This window comes from Stegastes partitus, unplaced genomic scaffold (genome assembly GCF_000690725.1).
Source record: "Stegastes partitus isolate 25-593 unplaced genomic scaffold, Stegastes_partitus-1.0.2 Scaffold2045, whole genome shotgun sequence".
NCBI lineage: Eukaryota > Metazoa > Chordata > Actinopteri > Pomacentridae > Stegastes > Stegastes partitus.
In genome coordinates this window covers 58,770-81,566 of record NW_007579776.1, presented here as the reverse complement: position 1 = coordinate 81,566, position 22,797 = coordinate 58,770, and the positions used below count along the sequence as shown (strand labels likewise).

Here is a 22,797-nt window from a genome sequence, read left to right as displayed (position 1 = left end):
GAACCATTTTTAGAACCATTATGTGCCGCTTCTGCAAAACAACCCCAATTTAGCAACAAATATGATTAACGAACAATCACCAAACTGAGCTGGATAAAAGGAAGCTGCAAAATGCAAATAAAACTCTGATTTCTTTGGAATTTTGTTCCAAATATGTAGTAAAATCAAACTGAGATTCTTCTTCATGTTATCAGCGACAATACAACAGAACATATTCCTTCATATTCAGAGCTTTGAACAAGATATTAAGCCAGAAATCTGCTCTGTAGTAGAGTTTTATAAAGTCATGAGTCCAGAAATCTCTCCAAACTGTTCTCTGAATTATTCAGATTCCTCGTAGCTTCTTTTAAAAATTCAGTTAACCAATACGTCTGTAAATCTTACAACCCAGCATGAAGGTCTAAATGTTGCATCAAAGCCTTTAGCTGCGCCGCCCAGAATAAAAATCTGTCAGAACATTTGTTTCATTATTATTTTATTCATCTAAAAGTTGTAAAAATTGAACACACTGAGATTAAAACCCTGCGATCGGCTATGAAACATTCATTATTTGTACATTTTTAATCATAGAATGTGACTCCAACCATCCAAATGTGCTAAAATACTCCAAATCCATGATCTCTGTGCCCTCAGAGGCAGCTCTTTCTTTTGATTTTAACACCAGTTTACCAATATTAACACTGATAATCGGTAGTATTGATCGGCACGTCCACTCTGCCTCTGCCGGGCGGCGCAGCCTTAATGATCATATGATTGCAGGTTAAGTCCGTCTAAGGGCCACGAGGTTATTTCTGCAGCCGGATTCCTGACATTTTCTGAAGGATTTAAATACTCGTGAGGTTTACAGGAATTTATCAAGAATGTCCCTTCGTTCCAGGCGGCCAATCGGAGCGAGAGTTGGCTCAATTACGAATCAGCCAAGTCAGCCTGCAATGCTGACAACATGACGCACAGCAGAAGTTATGGAAACTAATGTGAGCTGTGTGTGTGTTTACTGGGAATTTATGAGTAACAGGTAAAAGTGTTAGAACATTAAAGTACACTGTTGGAAGTAGAAGAGACCAGCAGCACTGCAGAGGAACCTGTTGAGTTTAAAATGGTTCCTTTAATAACTGTTTTGTGGGATTTGGGGTTCAATTTATAGACTTTATTGCTATTATTATTATTTGTAAGACTACTATACTGGATTATTTACCTGCAAACATAAGAACAATATCAAACAATGATGTAGATGGCTTGTTTTTTTTTTTACATTTAGGCAGCAGAACGGTTTCAACTTGTCTTAATGTGCAGAAACAGCCTCGACAACTTGCATTAATGTCCTCAAAATTGTTCAAAGCGCCCTATAATTTAATACCAAAGCCTCTGGAACCTGTTTTGAGTTATCAGAGGTTTTTCCAGCAACATTTTCTCTGAGCTAAACTCTTAAAGGATCCTCCATAAACTTTCCAAGCAAGCAAAGTTCTGTGACTATTCCCAAATATCTGCAAATTCTCATAGAAGGTCATGAAATATGGTGCAAATTCAAAAACAAAGTCTCTCCTCTGTGCACTGTGGGAACATGCTGCGACATGTCCGCAGGTGTTATTAATGACATTAATAATGTCTGTATTTCATTTTAGGCGTGCCAGTTTCACAGCTCTGGCGTTGTGCAAGCCGTCTGTTGGGTTTGCATTTAAAGGGCATGAAGCCATTGTTAGCTGCAGCTGTGTTTTGTCATGCTTAGACAAGTTTGCGGAAAAGTGAGCAGAGGAGAAGCCGTTGTAGATGTTTTACATTTTAAATATCGTCTTTAGTCAAACAATAGGCTGGCTGAGTGGGAGATCCACGCTGGATGCCACACTTCTCAGGTTTCCTTGTGTTTCTCTTCCTCTTGCTGTCACTCAGCAGCTGCTTTTGAAGATTAAAACCTGCTGCTGTTTGTCAGCTGTTGGTCTGGAGGACAGTTTGTGTTTTAAACCTATTGTTTCCATTTCATATTTGGAGTGCTGCTCCGATCTCAACTCTCCAAATATCCTTTTCTGTTGTTGTTTTAAACTCCTCAATAACCTTAAAATTTAACTCCTCACCCAGTCGCCATTGTCGCCTCTGTTTGTTGCCGACTGGGCCAAATGCTTTCATACACACAAGTGTGCCTAAAGGAGATTATGAATTTAAGCAGATTAGATTAATGAACTCATGATTGTAATCTAGGGTTAATTCATTTTGCTGCACTTTAACCCTCCCCTCCCCCCTCTCACGTCGAGCCTCGTGGCTGCAGGCCAAACTGGTCGGAGGACTGTATGTTTGTGTGTTAGCAGCGTTGTGTAACCGCTCATTAATTACTCTCAGGCAGGCACGCCACTAATCAGACCCCCCATGATTATTCCTCGGTGCCCCCAGCGTCGCAGCGCTCCAGCCGGGGAGTGTCTGTTTGGATGACAGTAACCGTTACTCCATTGTTGCTGCAGACTCACTGTACAGAGTGTTTGTTGGCCCAGAGCAGGTGGTCTCCTCGGTGAGGGTCTGAAACAGAAGGCGAGGGGTCTTTAAAGGGGTCATCCTCAGTCGTCAGCACCAAACAATGCTCTGACTTTCTATTTCTGTGGGCGACTCCTGCTCCTCAGGCAGTTTCAGTCTGAATACGGGTTTTTATTTATTTAGCCTTTTGATCGGGTTAGTTGACAAGTTTGGCCTTAACTGGAATTACAACTTAGTTTTCTATTTATAGAAGCGCATGGATAAACCTTCTCATTCACAGGAGCAGCTCAGGATGACAAACTGGGGATTAAACCGGTTAATAATGTGATGAACAAAGAGAATAACTCAACTTAAATAACACACACTGGATGCTGTTAATGTTTTACAAACTGAATATAATCAAATAACTTAACCGTTACATAAATGATGACTGATTTTCTATGCAACTACGTTGATTAAAATACCTCTAAATCTAACTATGTGTGCATAAAGATATTTGTTGGCAGCACATCTTTAAAAAATTCTAAGCTGGAGTCTTTGTTTGAGATTCAGGTTGAAGCTGAGTTTGATTCGGTGGACTAGATCTCCACCGTGTGGCAAACATGTGCACATGTGGATGTTTTTGAGTGTATTAGAGGAGGATGTGTGCTGTCTATTTAACAAATCCCAAAAAATAGTTTAACAAAATATTGTTCTTATTCTATTAAAGGAGTATATGTATTTTCTGTAGCTGACTCCTGCTTTTGTGTAGCTGTTTCATTTGCATTTTATTTATTCACCATTAAACCTTTTAGGTAACTTGACAAGTTCAGTCTTCACTATCATTAACCTTTCATATATATATATTTTTAATGTTTGTGTTTTTTATATTTTTTATTTCATACTATTTATATCATATATATCACTAACATGTAAAATAATCTAATTTTATCAGCTCTATTTACAAATTTCAGTTTTAGTTTTTACTATCAACCCAATGTTTTTGTTTCGGTGTTAAATAATTCCTTCTTGTTCTTCAGTTCAATTTACGTCGATTAAATTGATAACTTTAAAGGGTCTCGTTTAATTTTTATTCACTAAATACCTGCCATTTTAATTCATAGTATTGTAAATAGGGTGCATTTTTTTTTCTTACTGTGCGAGAGACTAAAAGAAAAGTAAAGAAACCTCCTATATGCATATTTTGAGTATTTTTTAAAATGAGATTCTTGTTAATTCACAGTTATGTCTCACTTTAAAATGCAGCGTATGTCTGCGCCCATCAAAAAACTATATTTCCCATAATTCCTACTCGCTGAACCGGAAACGACGTACCAACCTTCCGCTTCTGTCAAGGGCATCTGAAGCTAACGCTAGCTGAGCCGCTGCTGTTAGCACGTGTGTTCAGAAAAGCTCCATAGAAACGCAGGTTCGGTGACGACTCCGGTACAACATGGACGGGTTCGGTTCAGACTTTTCAGCGGGAGGATCCGGCGGTAAGATGGACACCGGAACCATCATGGAGCAGGTCAAGGTCCAGATCGCGGTGGCGAACGCTCAGGAGCTGCTGCAGGTAAACCGGTGGACGCGGTGCTAAGCTAGCTACCTGAGGCTAATGTAGGAGAGCAGAGCAGCCAGGTGTAATAGACTCATGTTTTTAGTGTGTTGCATGAAAAAACCAAACACATCTTTATTTTTGACATGTTTCTTATAGTCTCTCTGTGATGTTTTTTTTCTTCTGTCCTGAGAGCTTCAGTAAAAGGCTGCTGTGGTTCATTGAATCTGTGGAAAGTCATGAGTTTGTCAAAGCAAACTGAAAAACTATCAGAATCTCATTAAAGTTTGGAAACTGTTTAAATCAGCCTGTATATTTTGTTTGCATTTATATGAATTGCTGTCATATTTGGTGAACACACTGATATTTTATAACTGTAATAACTCTGATGGTTTCATTTAAGGTCAAAATTTCCAATTATCCACAAACAGCTCTTCTGTCATCCTCAGCCTGTTTTATTGGTACTTTACTTAAATGCAAATTTTAAAAAGGCATATTAGGCAACATGCTAATGCCACATGCAGCCAGTTTTTGCACTAATTAAAGCCATTTTTTTTCAAGAACCAGATGTAACAGCTAAACTAAACTAATGGGAATGTTCTGTAATCTTTGTAATCAGAGAAAGAAAGAGACCTATCACTGCATGTAGGTCATTCAATCATGGATATTATGACCTTGACGACTGAGAACCCACAGTTAGGTTCATTTCACCCTTTAACCAAGGTGTATTTGTTTTAAACCAGTTTATTTCTAGTCTGCTACGAGCCTTTTTTAAACTCCCCCCCCCCAAAAAATCAAACAAAAGCTGCTGGTAAAACTGCAGGTCAGCTGTTGCAGTTATAAATGACAATAAACTGCGTTTCTTTGTGTTTCAGAGAATGACAGATAAATGCTTCAAGAAGTGCATAGGCAAACCTGGAAGTACGCTGGATAACTCAGAGCAGGTAATGTCTCAATGCATGTGTGTGTTTTTGTGCAACTACACTGAAAGCAAAGATAAAGCAGCAGTGCTTGTATGTGTCCACACACATGAGCAGTAAAGCTGATTCTAAAGTTTGAGGCTAAGATGAGCTGATTTGCTCTTTAAATCCAGAAACACTGGAGATAAAACTACTTTTTGCATTTGGTTATTTGGTTTGTGGCACTCTTCATGTTAAACTGCACTGGTTTTAACTTCTCAAATGTGACGATGTGCTGCTTTGTTGTAGTCAGACGGGCATTGGTAGAACATATGATCATATTTCTAATTATTTCTCATATTTAATGTTGCACCTCGTAGCTTCACTTGTGAAAGGTGCTGTAGAAATAAAGCTTCTTATTCTTCTTAACAAGTAATACGTTAACCTTCTTATGTTTAGTAAACCAATCAGGAAACTTAATAATGAAAAAAAGCATCAATCGCTCTCTTTTCTCAGGTTTATGTCTCTGCTAACTTCGTTCCTTTCCGTCCCACAGAAATGCATCGCCATGTGCATGGACCGGTATATGGACGCCTGGAACACCGTGTCCCGAACGTACAACTCCAGACTGCAGAGGGAACGAGCTCGTATGTGAACATCCCGTCACGCTTCCCCTCTTCAGGCTGCTGCTCACAGTGAGGGTCCGAAACCAGCGGAGGTGGCGAGCTGTGCACGGGCGCATCGTGGCACGCCATCACCTTCTGTCATTATACCTCACAGACAGGCGAGCAGAGCCTGTGGACTTTAGCCATAACAGCGTCTCTGTGGACATTCTTTTTTTTTTTATTTTACACTGAGGAACCGTTGACTAGCAAAGTTTAATTATTTGTATCATATATGTCAGAATTAACTCTGCGTGTTGGATTGGAAACTCTAAAATTGCCTGTTGGAGTGAAATTCAAGTGTGAATGTTTGTGAGCCACAGCGTGTCTATTTCTTGTGCAGACATGGCGTTCAGCCCCGGAAGAGAAGCAGTTTAGAGGCTGAATTCTTTGTGTGCCTTTTACAATCGGGACATTCGCTACCCATCAGTGTGAACAGAACTCCTTCCGGTCACTACAGCTGCTTCCTAAAACAATGTTGGTTGTTTTTTTCAGTCTGAAAACACTCAGCAGGAGACTAAGTTCCAGCATCCATACGACTATAATATAAAGAACGCCAGAAAAAGATTTCCAATATGCCAGAAGTACCAGGATGTTCTACGGCTTCCTGTTAGATTTTGCTGCATGCCACAAATCCTTTGCACAGTTACGTCTCGTGCAAGAAAACTCAATGTTATGACAAAGCACGGTGTCCTAGTTGGATGCATGAAGCTGTAGTTGAAGTGCAGCTGCAGTATGTTCTTAAATTGAAAGACTTTGACTAAATATGTGATTTGGGACGCAGCCGAAACATTTGCATCTGCAAAACAAGAAGCAGCACAACCGGAGCCCTTAAGGGACGAGAGTAAAAAGATCTGCATCGGGAAGAATTGAGGAACAACTTGGTGTTTTCACCGCCGTTGACTGTGACATTCACAGGCCTCCAAACAGTCCTATATCAGAGTACAGCCGGAGAACAAAACTGTTTTGTCCGACATGTTTTCTGGTCGTCACTCTATCTGCTGCCCTCCACAGTGGTGGGCTTGTTTCCTCGAGGTCTGCCTCGCTCCACACGGGGTTTTGCACCTTTCTCAGCTTTGTGTTCGCGGTTTGTCAGATGTCTGGGAACCTCGATCCCTTTCTTCAGCCATCCCCGCTGCGTTTGTGCAGCGAAGCGAGAGCCAGAAGGGCCTGTGAACATCATGTGCAGTGTGACCGGAGGTGTGATTGTGGGCGAAAAGGAGAGATTTCCATGAAAATAAAAAATCAATAAATCTTGTCAATCAAGGGAATTCTCTCGTGTTTCTCTTTAAAGAAAAAAGTGTTTCTGCCAATGAAGCACCACCACGTGTTCCCTTTATCAAGCTGATTCCAATATCACAACTATATTTTCCCCAGAAACCCACCGTTCAGTAACAAATATTGAACCCATAAATGAACCACATATATTCTGAGCCCCACACACAAACACCATGTACAGTATGTTCACCAGTTAGGAAAATAAATAACTATAATAAATACTTTCAATCATGCATGTGTTAGCAGGAGCTCCGTGAAGCCACAGCTCAGGATTGTTTCTTCAGTACACGTTGATAGAGAAAAGTCCCATTGCACAGTATAACAAACAGCACCGGCAGCTCACACAGCGGGTCGACTGTAAACCGAGCGTGTGTGTGCGGCTTTTAGCACGACTTCAGTCCTTGTACAGTACAGTTCTGTGGAGATGCATCTTTAAAAATCCACTTAGTCCACACGGTTTGTCATTTCTCTGCAGACATGGCTGCTTTTTTCCGCCCCTCCTCAGTCAGAAAGGCAGGTACGCAGAGATCCATTTCCTGACAGACGTCACACGAGTGTAAACCCCCGGGAAACCGATTCGCCCGCAGCCGTGTCCCCAGCTGGTCACTCCGGCGATAAACCACTGGCCAGAGGGCTGGCGACAGGTCAGCGGCCCTCCAGAGTCTCCCTGGATGATGGAAAAGTGACGAGAGACGGTTCAACGGTGCGGCTGTTTTATTAGAAATTAAAATGACTTCATTCAGTCGGTGAATGAAAGGAGAATAAATGAGCGAGCAGCAAAGCAGGAGAGTCAGAAAGACAAAGCAGGCACAAAGAGAATGTCACTTGGATCGCTGCTGAGATGCCAGGTGCTTTGACCGAGACAGGAATGCATGAGGGTTTCCTTACATAAGAAGATTACAGAGAGGGAGAGGGCGACGGGGGAGTCTGGATTTTTAGGAAAGAAAGTGCACTTTGCTATCAGTTAGCATCTCTCACTGGACTGTGCATCACATATTCTTATTGTTTTCTCTGTTGTATCGTCTTAGAAGCGTTTTCAAACCCTGATTCATTTGTATGCTTTCACGTTTTGTCTACAACGTGAGTTCTAGCAACCTTTAAAGGGCAACATGTACAGTGTTCTGACCTGGTTAACCATCCACTGTAAAAAGATTTATCGCTGTTTCCCAGAGCCTCTGTGCTGCTGCTGTAATCTCGGTCCACAATCTCACCGCTGAGCCGCTGCCAGGACTGAACCAGACAGATGTCCGGCCCATTTCCAGGCTGCCAACAGGACATTCGAGTGTGTACAGAGCATCTTACCAGACAGGTGTCCCGTCCTCCCTCCATGAATCCGGCACACATCATGCTCGTGGTCAATACGTTTCCATACGACTGCTGGCAGTCCGCCTGGTCGATGACGTTCACTGCAGCTTTCTGCAGCAGGTTGGTCAACGAACCTGTGGAAATAAACAGATATGTGTCAGAGGGTTTCATGCATTTTCTCTAAGTCTGGTTACAACATTTTCTTCAGCTATGAGCGCCTCCAAACTAAAATCCAATCCCTTCAAAAGTTCTGGTGAAGCAGCAGGTGTTTCAGTGGTGGAAACGTTAGAGCCTCAGCAGATAAAAGCAAAACTATCTTCCTGACAACATGACAGAGGGCTAAACTTATCCAGACTTTCTTTGAGTTAGCTGGCTCGACAAAACCTAAACCCAAAACCTATAGCTGCGCGGCTTCGTTAAGCAGAATGACTAAGGTACAGCTCAACAGGTTTGCAGATAAAACCTCAGCTGGGAATCTGCATCGCTCAGAGAGGATGTGGTCAGGAATAGAACTGGTGAAAAGGACCTTACAGCTGATATAAATCCAAAACTCTGAACAGAACCTCCTCCAAAGCATGTTAGCTGTGCAGCAGCTTTTGCAATACCTGAAGATTTTGCAAACCAGCCGAGCAAACAATCCTTTGCTCATGTACATCATTTGAATGTCTTGAGCTTTCGTACATTCTAGTTGTTTGCATCTTGCAAGAAACAGTTCATAAGAGCAGCTGTAGTCTGAACTGAAAATAAAAAAAGACGAGGTTTGGGATGTGGATTCTCCAGCTGCTCTCTCACCTCCTTCCCTCATGGAGCCCCAGCCTGTGATGTAGCACTCAGCGTTCTTCAGGAACCGGTGCACCGGGGACGGAAGGCAGACGGACTGGATGGTGTAAGACATCGGGGCTGGAACCGCCAGCTCCAGCAGAGCCACGTCATGGTCCATGTTGGTGCCGTTGAAAGCCGGATGGAGGATCACCCTCTGGATGGGGATGACCAGAGCTCCAACCCCCGAACGCAGCACAGAGCCCAGGCTGACGGCCCAGTTGGTGGGAGCCGGGTCACTGCGGGAGGCAACGGAGACCATCAGAGCGGGTTCATCGACTGTGATGTTTGATGCACGTGTCGCAGTACCTTTTGAAGCAGTGAGCTGCAGTCAGCAACCACTTGTTGTGAATGAGCGTGGCCCCACAGCGGTGGAGTCGCTGGTACTGCAGGCTGCCGATCCAAGGCCACTCCCCCCGCCGAGCTGTGACTCCACCCACGATCCGGTGGGAGCCCAGAGCAGGACGGACTCCACAGTCTGGAGCGGAAACACAGAACCACACCTTTAAGTCCAGCATGCACTGATGTTTATGTGTTTTATAGCTCAGATCAGTTTGGAGCAGAAACACAGCTCAGAACCAGGTCCTTTAAATCCAGCATGCACTGAGCAGAACCACACCTTTAAGTCCAGCATGCACTGAGCTGTATGCATATTATAACTCATAACAGTGTGGAGCAGAACCACACTTTTAAATCCAGCATGTGAGGATCTTACTGCACAGTAGCTCAGCACAGTGTGGAGCAGAGCCACAGCTTAGAACCAGGTCCTTTAAACCCAGTACACACCATCGTTTGTGCACACTAACTCACCACAGTTCCTTTCGTCGGCTCCATTGGGGCAGTCGGGGACTCCGTCACACTCTGGGTTCACCTTGTTGATGCAGGAGGTGGAGCTGCACTGGAAGCTTCCGCTGCAGTTCAGCACTGAAGACAAGATGCACAAATCAACAAACTGATCACAGTTTTTACTCCATTTGTGTTGGAAGCTGAAGAACAAGCCTCCACAGCCACATTACCAGGTAGTAGTTGAGCAGGCAACACATCCATGGCGACGGTTCCCGGTACCGGCAGGTCGTCCACGGTTCCTCCGGTCACAGGAACCGGCTCAGTGGGAACAAGCTGGGGCTCTCCGTGGACCAAGCTGGGATCTATGTAGCGCAGGATCCAGTTGCGGTACTTGGTGACGCGGGAATAAACCCCGGGCCTGTTGATCTGGGCACAGCCGACCCCCCAGCTCACCACCCCGGCCAGGAAGAACCTCCCCGGAGCCCCCTCACACACCAGAGGTCCTCCAGAGTCGCCCTGCACAGGACACACATGGGATCTGGTTTAATGACCCAGCAGACGGTGGATCCTCTGGTGACTTAGTTTAGTGTTTGTTAGTCAGTGGAGGATGATCAGGATGTGAGCGCTGTCAGTGGATTAACTTTAAATCTTAAACTGTTTCATGATGTTCAAGCTGCAAACAAGTGGCAGGTTCAGGTCTCCAGATATTGATTAGTGATGATTATCTTTATGAGACAGAAGAACAATGACATCCAGCAAAGGAGCATTTTTAAACATGAGCTGCTGGGATTTGTAGACATTGTTTGAACCTCTGCTCTAAAAATAAAGCTGGAAATAGAAATAGTTCTTTACAGTGGTATATATATATAGTGGCCATAAAAACAACCATTTTTAGTTCCACAAAGAAGCTTTTAACAAGACGAACTTCTTTCAGGAGCAGCTTCTACAAACTAAATGTAAGTTCTTTAAGGAATTGTTCTCAGAAAGTTCTTTGTGGATCCACCGGGTTCAGTAAAAAACCTGTTTTAAATCAGTAATTATGCTAAATAAATGTTTTTTTATGTGCATTTTAAATCAAATTATTACAAGCAGTTTGAAAAACAAGCACATAAACATATACTATTATATTACTATTCAATTACAGGCACATAAGGTATTAAACATGTATTGTATTGGCTAAAAACAAACACACAATGAGTCACTATTAAGGGGAGAAAACCTTAAATTAACTGAAGAAGAAGAAAGAAACACTGAATGTATCTGAAACATTTTAAGAATCTTTCTATTTGAACTCTAAATGTAAGAATTTGCTGCATTTCTGGTTCCTTCCTTTAGAACATGTGATATTTTTGGTGCCGTCAATATAAATAGCATCACAGAAATAAACAATATTTTTATAAAAGCAAACTCCAGATCTGTATTAAACAATATATAATATTACCAAGTGTCAGCAGAGAGCAGGTATCACCAGATCTAATGTTTTTCTCCCCTCCAGGTAAGACGGAGTGATTATACGTTGAATAATGGAAAGAAAATGAGAACTTTTCCAGCGACAGAAACACTTTAACAATCCACTGAATTAGCTGAAAATGCATTTGGGATTTGGGAAACTGTGATGCACAGTTTTCTGATATTTTATAAACTAAATGATTCATTAAGTATGAAAATGATTGATAATTTGAATGCTTTTTATTTACCACCAAACAAACAACTCCAATAAAAACCAAGAACCTTTTTCTAAAGTACATTTACCGTTTCTACTGGATGTGTAAATTCTTTTATATATTTGTCTTATTATCTTGTTTTATTTTTTAATTAATATTTATTGTATTTTATTCTTTTCTTTCTGTAGTTATTTTACTTTATTTTATTTTAAAAATTTTCCCATTGCTATTATTCGTGCAAATTCCTAGAGCGGCACCAACAGTCGAAACCAAATTCCTTGTATGTTGTGTACGCACTTGGTCATTAAAGCTGATTGTGATTCTTTAAAGAACAACATAAAGTACGTGAAGAACCGTCCTCTAAATAAAGGGGTTCTTTAATTGGTGCTTTAACGAACCCTTTAGGAGCCACAGGACGATAAAGCGCTCTTCTTTTTATCACCAGTGTTCCACATCCTTACATTCTTTCAGGCTTTGAGGTTTCTGACTAACTTTCAGTAATAATTCTCAGCTATTGTTCAGATTGTGACGAACCAGTTGTTCAGTTTGGACTGTTTTCTCCACATAAAGGTGTGAACATGAGTCATGATGAAGCGGTAACGATACCACATCTTCTCCTTGTACTACTAACATCCCTCAGCATGTTAAGCTGAGATGAAAATAGCTCACACAGCCTGCAGGCCTGTTTTCAGGGTGGGAACGGTGTTAACATACACTTACAAGGTACAAAGAAGAGCCAGACCGTCTTAAGAAAGCATTGTGAGGAGCTGTAAGGCGATATCTGCTCACGGAGCTGCGCTGACCTGACACGAGTCCACCTTCCCCTGCAGGAATCCAGCACACATCATGTTGGGCGTCACGGCTCCTCGGTACACCGACGACTTGTTGCAGACCTTGGAGTCGATGATTTTCACCACAGCTTTCTGCAGCGTGGAGGGAACCTCGGCTGAGGACGAATGAACGACTCATCAGCACCGCTCATCGTGTTTCAACAGATGCACAAAAATCCTTCATATTAATAGAAGGAGCTGCTTTATGTGCTGTGTGTGCAGAATAACTACATGACATAATGATTCAACTCTCTAATGTGAGACGAGATGACCTGTGGGGCTGCACTGGAGCCTTGAGGAACCTTTTGGGGTTCTTGAACATTACACCTGTGAAGGAACCTTTTGAGTTTTAAATGATTCCTTAGAGAACTCTTGCAGCAGCAATAGAACGGTTCTTTAAAGGACAATTTTGTGGTGTTTAGGGCTCAATTTTAAATTCATTATTATTTTTATTATCATGGATTTTTTTTTTATTTAACCTAAAATATAAGAAAACAAAGTCTAATAAAAGTTTTCAGATGTTTCTAAATAAACAACAATAAACCATTTTTAATTAGTGATCTTAGCATCAGTGTTGAAAATCAAACAATTTGCTTAAATATACAAAAGTGGGCTCTGAAACCTGCATTTAGGAGGTAACATCTCCAATATTGTTCATAAAGGTTCCATAGTTTAATGCCAAATTATGACCGAGAGCATTATAATTTACTATACAATTAAGCATCTTAATACTTTCAGCCTTGTTATTCCTTTATCCATCCATCATCTCTACACCTTAATCCTCACTGGGGGGGCTGGAGTCTATCCCAGCTGACTCAGGGTGAAGGCAGGTTCACCTGGACAGGTAACCAGTCTATCACAGGGCTACACTTAGAGACAGACAACCAAGCACACTCACATTCACACCTACGGACAATTTAGAATCATCAATTAACCTCAGCATGTTTCTGGACTGTGGGAGGAAGCCGGAGAACCCGGAGAGAACCCACACTGCACGGGGAGAACATGGAGACTCCACACAGACAGATCCCGGGTGTCCTCACTGGGACGCCAACCGGCGACCTTCTAGCTGAGAGGCAACGATGCTAACCACCGAGCCACCTTGCAGCTGTTCCTTTATCATAAAATAAATCAACTTTCATATATCGTTTTAAAAATTACACAAAGTCTAAAGTGTCTGTTAGGCCGACACCGAGGTTTAGAGGTTCCTCCAGAAACCTCTTTTCTAACCTGAGCTGTTAAAGGTTCTTTCAAGAACCCCAGAGTTCCCTGAGGCTCTTCTAATTCTAAGAGAAGTGTCCTCTGATATATCTCAAATTATGTTTTTCCTTGTCAAAAATGCAGGGATACAGTTAATGGAGGTAATTAAACTGTTAAAAAAGTTGAACAAATAATAATAATAATCTTTAAATGCCTTCTTTAGTCACAGCATCACTTTATTAAATGTTTATTTCTCATCTGTTCTACTAAGATTTGACCATTAATAAAGTGATGTTCTATCAGAGTGCCTAAAGGCCTCCCATTCCTGTCTGTTGTGTTGCGGTGCATCATGTAGACTCACGGCTGAACTGGTTCAGAGCGCCCCAGCCCGACACCACGCAGCTCTGACCCGGACTGAAGACGTGGGACGGCGACGGCAGGCAGACGGGCTGGATGTGGGAGCCGAAGCTGAGCGGCGTCTCCAGCTCCAGGACCGACACGTCGCTGTCGGTGGTCATGGGATTGTAGTCCGGAGACACGTGCACCGACTTGATGTTGATGGTTTTGGACTCGGACTCCTGGCCGCTGACCAGCCGAGCCCCGACCAGAGCCGTCCACTCTCTGGGGTCGCTGTCCCTGAAAGCAGAGAGGACGGGTCACAAATCAGGGTGGGTTTCTATGACATAGGACCACCAACACATGATGCTGCAAGAAATCTTTTTACTTGTTATGAGTTTAATTAATGGAAAAGCAGAATTCAGGTATTTATTTCTAAAAAAAAAAACTCTTTACTGATTTAGAAATGAAAACTTCAAATTGATCTTTTAGTGACAATAACATGAGATCAGAAATATAAACAAAAACAAAGAAACAAAGAAGAAGGACAGAAAGAAGGAAAGAGACAGAAGGAAATTAAACAAGACAGAGTGCAAAAAAAAGAAAGACAACAATAAAAGAAGAATAGAAATAAAAAATGCAACAAGGAAGAAAGAAAGGACAGCAAGGAAAAAGCAAAAAAAGGAAAGACAGAAAGGAAGAAAGACAAAACAAACAAAGAAGGAAAGAAACAAAGGAGGACAGCAAGAAGAAAAGAGAAAGAAAGAAATTAAAAAAGAAAGAAGGCAAAAAAGAAAAAACAATAAAGAGGAATAGAAAAATGCAACAAGGAAGAAAAAAGAAATGAAGAAATAAAGACACCAAGAAAAAAAGGAAAGCAAGAAAAAAGCAAATAAGCAAAGAAAGAAAGAAAGAAAGAAAGAAAGAAAGAAAGGAAAAAGACAGAAAGAGTAAAATAAAGACACCAAGAAAAAAAGAAAAGCAAGAAATAAGCAAAAAAGGAAAGAATGAACAAATAAAAGAGAAAAGAAAGAAAGAAACTAAGAAAGAAAGAAAGAAAGAAAGAAAGAAAGAAAGAAAAGACAAAAGCAAACAGAAAGGAAAAAGACAGAAAGAGTGAAATAAAGACACCAAGAAAGAAACACAGACAAATAAAAATGCTCTCCTCTGGTTTCTGTGTAACTTCCTGGTTCATAATCAAAACTTGACCTCTGATTTGCCATCAAGAAAACAATCTGAGACTCTTTTATTCAAACACAGCGGTTGAATCCAGACCGGCTGCTGCCCACCTCTCGAAGCAGTGAGCTGCACTGAGCAGCCAGCGCTCGCTGATGACGGAGGCTCCACAGGTGTGTCGGTTGTGAAACCTCAGGCTGACCTGCCAGGGCAGCTCCCCCGGCCGAGCGTCCTCACCCCCGACCACCCGGCTCCCCATGGCCGGCCGGGTCCCGCAGGCTGAGGGGAGGGAAGACGGGGAGTAGTTAGTTTATCCTGCTGCAGTCTGCTGTAGCCACAAACGTTTATCATGAAACAAGTAAAGTGATTCACCACAACGAGCTTCATCAGATCCGTCGGCACAGTCGGTGATGAAGTCGCACTCGGGGTTTAACTTGGTGACACATTCTCCGTTATCGCAGGTGAAGACGTTGTCAGGACACCTGGCTGCAGAGAGAGGCAGTGGATCAGTCAGGCTTTATCCAGAAAGCACTTTTCATACAAACAGAAATGCAACACAAAGCGCTCAACTAATGAAAATGAAATGAAATTAAACAACCAGAACCCCAACAGTCAAGTTATCAGTAAAAGACTGTAAAACACAAAGACTGAAGAACTGAGGAAACGCTGTCCTACATAACATGTGCAACGAGGAAACACCAGGAGAGAGAAATGAAATAAAACAAGCTGGACAAATGAATAGAATAAAATAAAATGACTGAAGATAGAAATAGAAGTCAAAAATTATAAAAACACTTTTAAAAATGATTAGAAAATGAAGTAATGACATGTAAATAGGTGAATAAATAGAGAAATTTCAAATTAAATTAATTCTAAGACGAGTAATAAATAAATAAAATCTATCAAATCTATCAAATGAATGACTGAAAGGTTCAGTCAGTTCAGAGAGAGTTCAAGAATTATGTTGCTGCAGCATCTCAGAGTTTAGTTATTTATCATTTCAAGTTGTGTAAAAATATTTTTTTGGCCGAATTTGGACAATTTCATGTTTCCAGACTTGTGAATTTGTGTATTTTCACCCTCTGATGGAAGCATCTTAGCAGAGAATCCACTTTAAAGTACAAACAGCTCCAGAATATCATCTCCAGAATCAAACTCCTACAGACATGACATGAGGACACAGAACAGTTTGCAGCAGATCCAACGACCCAAATTTGGGTTTACTCTCTGCTGCAGTCAAAATTTTAATTATTGGACCTTAAAAATATAAAAATAAATAAAAGTGCAAAAAATAAAAAAATCAAGGATGGTATTATGGCTCCAGAAAGTTCCTCTAAGTGTGTATATATATATATATATGGATGGATCCATATTTCCTGCTAAACTACAGTCTTTCACCAACTTTTAAGGCCTCTGACATCAGTAGAGTTTGATTTGTGACAAGAGAAGGTTCCAGTTTTTTTTGCTATTTTGACAAAACGCTGATGGTGACAGAAGCTGATATTCACAGGGGGTTTCTATTTTGTCATTATTATATGTACAAAGCTACAGGTTGCTTCCATGTTGTCTTCAAGTTGAAATTCAATATCTGTTGAAATATTTCTGAAGGTACTGAACCCTAAAAATGTCCTCCCAGGGAGGGAGTTTTTTAAAGAGGAAAATATAGAAAATTCCAGGTCTGAAAACATGTAAAATGATCAAAATCCCACCAAAATATTTTACTTTATAACACATAATTACTAATGAATAATTTACTTCTCCTTATCTATCTGAGATGGAGAAATAAAGCTGTTGAATTGACACAGTAGGACAAAAAAAAGCATAGTAAAAAAGCAAAAGTAGGAAATGACAGCATTGTTTACAATATAATAAATAATACAGGCAAGTGTTGAAAGAAGTCAGGGCCTGTGTTTTCTAGATAAACAATGGAGAGAAGATTCTTACTTTTTAATCTACACAAATACATTTTTACATCCATTGAATTACCTGAAAATGCTTTTTTTTTTTGCACAAAACTCAGAGGGCTCATGAAAAGCCAACACTTCATGTGGGGTAAGTCCTTTTATTTGCATGATATTAAACATGTAACTCGTATTCTAAGCAACAAAAGCTGATGAATCTTTACTCACCCGTCAGATCGTCTCCGATGACATAGAACGACTTCCCGCTGGCTCCTGGGAAAAGGAGGAGAAAACCGTCAGACCAGTGGTGAACAAAGGCCGAGAGTCTGCAGGAGCACAGTCGGCTGACGGCGGTGAAGCTTCACTACCCAGTAAGACGATAGCGCTGATCTGGCCAAACTGCGGCACCTCCAGAGGTTTCCCGTGCATCGCCGAGCTGAGTCCTGCCCTCAGCAAGTCCTGCACAAAGTTGTCTGAATACTGCTGGATCTTGGAGACCCTGAAGACCAGTCTGAAGGTGGCCATCACGTCCCCGTTAATGTTACTGGGAAGACGGAGATATCTCAGACAACTTTTTTTTGTTTTTGGTTCAAATAAATGAATTTAGCTCAGGTTTCCACTCACCCATAGGCAACAATACTGCAATCAACGTAGTGATGTGATATAGATGAGGCAGTGAAGACATTTTTAATCTGAAACAGCAGGAAGAGGAAATGTTAAGCTCTCATTTTAAAAAAAAAACATTGAGGACCAACTTTAATTTCAATGCTGTTGAGTTTAAAACTGTTGAAAATGACTCAGAAAGGTGAAATAGAAAAGGGTGGAAGGAAAGATGCACAGAAACTATTTTAAAAATCCCCCAAAATTGAATAGAAATACAGTTAAATGATTTTTGAACAACAGTGTAAAATAAAAGGAAGCAATACAGGATGTACAGTAGAAGAAAACAGGCCAATACAGTTAAATTATGTTTGAATAACAGTCTAAAAGGATGAAAATAACAAAAGATGGATGGTAAAGAAAACATAAAACAACACAGGAAATGCAGCTAATTAAGGAGACGAGATCCAGAAATGAGAAACAAATCAGCAGAACGTTAATGATTTGTGCTGCATCCTTAATTTAATTTGATCAGTTTCTAAAGAATTCCATGAAAACTAAAAGCAGATCTTCCAGTTTTTGTCCAGTGAATGTTGATTAAAAACAAGGTCGAACATCTAAAACGAGTTGCATCTGTTCACCATTCTGACATTTTTTAGATCAGCAACGGAACAACAAGCTGTTTCTAATAATAACCCTGATATAATATATTAGTTATCAGCTCTGTTCTGTGATTTGGATTCACTCTGATCCAGTGATCCTAAAGAAGCTGAATTCACCAAACCAGACACACAAACTGATGCCAGAAGCTGAGGGTTGGGAAGAAACAGACACCTTCTTGAGCTACAAACCAGCACCAACCTTGGACTTTAAGAGTGAGGACAGTACTATGGAGAACCCAGAGGTCTCATCCTGCAGAGCGGCGTCGTACTTCAGACCTTTCAGCTCCACCGTCTCCATGAAGTAATGCTGCTCCTGCACCAGATACGCTGGCGGGGAGAGAAAAGAAAATAACTCACAAGATCTCACACCTGTGAGTTCATAAAGCATGAACTTCATCGTACTCACCTATAACGAGGCCGACAAAGATGCCGATGATGAGGAAGAAGAGGAGGAAGGCTATGAGGGAGCCCCTGTAGCAGGCCGGGCTGGAGGGAGCCGGAGGAGCTGTTGGAGACGACCACGGTCCTCCTCCTCCTCCTCCTCCATCCTTCTTCACCTCCATGTTGGACTCACAGCACCAACCTCACAACACACAGTCGACCTGCATCATAACGCCTGAGAGACTCGAGGATCCAGGCCTGGGGAGAAGAAAAAACACAACACGAGTCTTCATGAACAAAAACTGACTCCAGCTGAAGTGATTGGTTCCTCCAACAAACTACAGGGAGACGCTACAGTCGTGTTCATGCAGGAATCTTAACTCAAACAAACTAAGATCCTTCCTCTGTCTGACTGACATGGATACCGTGACCACTGGAATAATCCCATCAAGGCTAAACTCCTGAGCACTGACCAGCCTTCACTGTGCAGCAGCTCAAGACAAATTGCAAAGCATCCTTCCTGTATGAGCATCTCTGCACTGGCTCCCTGTTAAATTCAAGACTGATCTGTTTTATTAGTTGTTTTATTAGTTTATAAAGCCATCCTGGGGACATATCTGAACTTCTAGACCTCAGAGCTTTTATCTGTTCCACTGCTGAGGCCGGCGGGAGGTCGTGTCTTTGGAATAATTTTCTTCTTTCAATCAAATAACTCTCCTTCATTTAAACTTTAAAGAAAAATAAAGACATACATGTTGCTAGTCAGAAATGAATCTTACAAGTTGTTGTCCTGTCTTGCTTTTGGCACGTTTTTGTTGCTGCCTGACTGATCGCATGCAGTCATTTTAAAGGCATTATACAAATAAACTTGATTTGATTTTAATGGCATCTCCTGGAGTCAGACAGTAATTATTGTTGTGCAACATGATCAAACAATCTATACAATCACAGTTTTTTCCATATTTATGAATATATATACAGTACATATTCATAAATTTGTAATTACAGTCCATCACATGCAGTTTACTAAAAAGAAAACTCTCCATATGCGTAAACCAAACATCTATATGACTAATTCTGTTCAGCTTTACTTTTGGTGAGAAAAACACAGCTGTATTACCAGAATAGAAAAGAATTAAATCAAAATAAACTATTTAGTTAAATGGGATTTGGATTTTCTACTAATAACCATGTAGTGTTTCGAGATTCACACACAAAAAACGCGAAAAACTACACAAACACAACAATATTCTAAAGCTGAACGTGGTGCAAGGCATTAGGGAATAGTTTAAGAAAATGACTAAAACTATAGTCTGTGTGAATTCCGCGTTAAAGATCAGAAACGACACAGAAACATCAAGCAGCAGCTTGTTTCGGGCGCTCTGGCTCAGACTGGAGCTCTACGGCTGTGCGTAAAACACACCGAGGAGGCCATGTTGCCTGGCAGCCACAAATCAGATGTGGAAAAAGGTCACCGCAAAGAGGAAGAAAACTTCCCCCAAAGTTGAACAGAAAGGCCGAATGGACGCTGGAGACTTTCACCGTGTCTGTAAATTACGCACGGCGGCTCCGGACGCGGCGCAGCGCGGACAGCGAGACAATCCGGGCTTTATGCTCGGAGGGAGACTCACCTGTTTCTGCTCTCATCGCTCTGAACGCTGACATTCACGACTCTCCGCAGTCCTCAGCAGCAGGTGGACGGATGGAGGCGACAGCTATTTGTTCCACCTGGCGGGGGGCGTGCCGTGCGCGTCCCGCAGGTAAACTCACCTCCTCCGTCTGTTTGAACAAGGCGACTCGGCCTCACAAATCCCCCGCAGACCCTCCTTCCATCCGCCTTGATCCCTTCGGTCACACCCCGATGTGCACAAGCAGAGCCGCCAAAGTCCGCAGGTAAATACCGGACAGCAGCGGATCCTGGGAGCGAAATAAAGACGCGTAAAAGTGGTCACCGGCGGCGCTCGGAGCCTCTGGGTGCTGCCGGCCTGCGCTCCATTGACACAGTGACTGAGCAGCAGAGGAGGAGCGAAGCCTCCTGGAATTCTGCCTTTTTTTATTCCTGGCTGCAGGTCCTGGACTCACAACACCTGGCAAACCATGAAGGCCTTTCCACCAACATTACAGCTTCAGGTGCCTCGTTCTGACTCTGACAGGAGAAGTGGCATTTTAGGACGCTTTAATCACGAGTCTGACATTTTCTGTTGGAGTGACCCACCTCAGGTTGTTTTCTTCTAACAAACTACACTATAAGTTAAACTAATTTGCTCTAACAGCTCGTTTCACAGCATTGGGATGAGTTTAGACGCACAAGAATTCCTCCCAGAGAACAACCCAAACAAAGGAAACTTACATGATTCCTCCACCCAGCTCAAAGCGCTTCAAGTCAAAGCGCTTAAAACCACAAATGTGTCTTTGTCAGTGTGCAGACAGGCTTGAATAGCTTATCTTCACACACACAGAACACACACAACACACACACACTCCCTTTATTCCTTTAAACACGTTCAAAGATCACAATCGAACTCTTCTGTTAGGACAAAACCAGAGGATGGAGCTGAACCCAGATCAGCTGGTTTAAGTCATTCTTATATGACAGCATTTGTTGATGTAAACTAGCTGCAGCCAAACAATGTGTTTTATCCTTTATTTAATCAATAAATTCTCCTTTTCCAGGACTAACTAAAGCAGCGATGAGCAGCAGAGGAGAAGATCAGTACAAACCACCAGAGGACAGACTGCAGTTACTTCATAAAATTAACCAGATCTGACAGAAGTTCCTCAGAATCACCAGAGTTTTATCTACAACACGTTTTAAGAACTCAGGCAAGATTCTGCTTTTATACTATGAATATTTTCAGGCCCCTGAGGTGGATCTAAATGGTGAATTTTATTTCCTGTTACTTTCCCACCATATTTCAGCCTCATAACTTCATTAGTGCAGCAAAATAGACACGTGACAGTTTAAATGATAAAAAAAACACACATCTGAGTTCTGTTAAAAAACAAATTTACATCCACTGCAGGTTTCACAAACACAAAATATCATCGCAGTTTTTAACTAACCAACTTTCAGCATCAATATTATGGGGTGCATTATTGAATTTCCCTTCTGGGATAAATAAAGTATTTTTCATTTCATTTATCATAGTTTGAGCTGTTTAATGTCTATTTATGTGCATAAATACATGTGTGTTCTGATCATTCACCAGAGAAAACTTTAACAAGTGCATTCTGGGTGAACTTTCAAGGCTCATGTGTGATGCTGGTTGGTCAGAACAAGTTCTAGACAATGAAAGGATCGTTTTTTTCCCTACATTTGACACCAGGATCATGTTCTAGACTGGATTCCTTCTGTGTCAAAACTATTTTCTGACAAAGGCATATTTTCACACCAATCAGATGTTCTATATACTCAAAAAATTAAAACTGACAATCAACAAATACAGGAAAAAATTGGGTAATTTTGTGCAAAAATTCATGTGAAATCGCTTCTTAAAAGAGGGTTTCCAACTTGAGTGACAGTTTAGACTCCAGCTACTCTACTCAGGTGGGATGCAGACGTATTGCACAAATATTGACCCAACTGTCCCTCACATGTTGATTTCATTGGCATCCCAGATTCCTACAATAAGATTCTTATTCTTACTATAAGAGGAGAATCTGAAAGACTGTCACACAACCTCTGAATGCTGCAGACTGGTTTGATCAGTGATTTAAACTGTTTTATAAAACATGTAAACACCAAACCTGTTTCTACACATCACAGCCAGAAGATACTTCCACGAGTGTTAAAATATATTTCACACAGAAGGAATCATGTCTCGACTTTTCTCCAGTGAACTATCAGAAAACAAGGAACCAATGGTTGTTTCTGACATTAAACTGCTGCAGGTTTGTTGATGCTCAGAGCTGCTCATCTATAAAAACTTNTGGACTGTGGGAGGAAGCCGGAGAACCCGGAGAGAACCCACGCTGCACGGGGAGAACATGGAGACTCCACTCAGAAAGATTCCGGTGCCCCCACCGGGACGCGAACCGGCAACCTTCTTGCAACAGTGCTACCAACTGCGCCACCTTGCAGCCCGGAAAATAGACATGTGACAGTTTAAATGATTTAAAAAAAAACAAAAAACAACATACATTTGAGTTCTATTAAAAACCAAATTTACAGCCACTGCAGGTTTTACAAACACAAAATGTCATCAGTTTTTAACTAACCAACTTTTAGCATCAATATTATGGGGTGCATTATTGAATTTCCCTTCTGGGATAAATAAAGTATTTTTCATTTCATTTCATGTATC

The 22,797-nt window shown here is 41.5% G+C and overlaps 2 protein-coding genes across 2 annotated transcripts; one reads left to right on the top strand and one right to left on the bottom strand.

The window, feature by feature from the left end:
* Positions 1-3,787: 3,787 nt before the first annotated feature.
* timm13 (translocase of inner mitochondrial membrane 13 homolog (yeast)) lies at positions 3,788-6,821 on the top strand. Its single transcript, XM_008303630.1, has 3 exons — positions 3,788-4,012; positions 4,870-4,938; positions 5,450-6,821. The coding sequence occupies exons 1-3, from the start codon at positions 3,893-3,895 to the stop codon at positions 5,546-5,548; spliced, it is 288 nt and encodes a 95-aa protein (XP_008301852.1). The 5' UTR covers positions 3,788-3,892; the 3' UTR covers positions 5,549-6,821.
* Positions 6,822-6,868: 47 nt separating this feature from the next.
* tmprss9 (transmembrane serine protease 9) lies at positions 6,869-18,675 on the bottom strand. The gene is made up of 15 exons (XM_008303631.1): positions 18,519-18,675; positions 18,312-18,439; positions 17,475-17,542; positions 17,219-17,394; positions 17,079-17,123; positions 15,322-15,435; positions 15,063-15,228; positions 13,799-14,073; positions 12,211-12,353; positions 9,974-10,259; positions 9,768-9,881; positions 9,267-9,435; positions 8,931-9,196; positions 8,136-8,272; positions 6,869-7,500 (listed from the first exon to the last, which is right to left on the bottom strand). The coding sequence occupies exons 1-15, from the start codon at positions 18,673-18,675 to the stop codon at positions 7,339-7,341; spliced, it is 2,406 nt and encodes an 801-aa protein (XP_008301853.1). The 3' UTR covers positions 6,869-7,338.
* Positions 18,676-22,797: the final 4,122 nt, after the last annotated feature.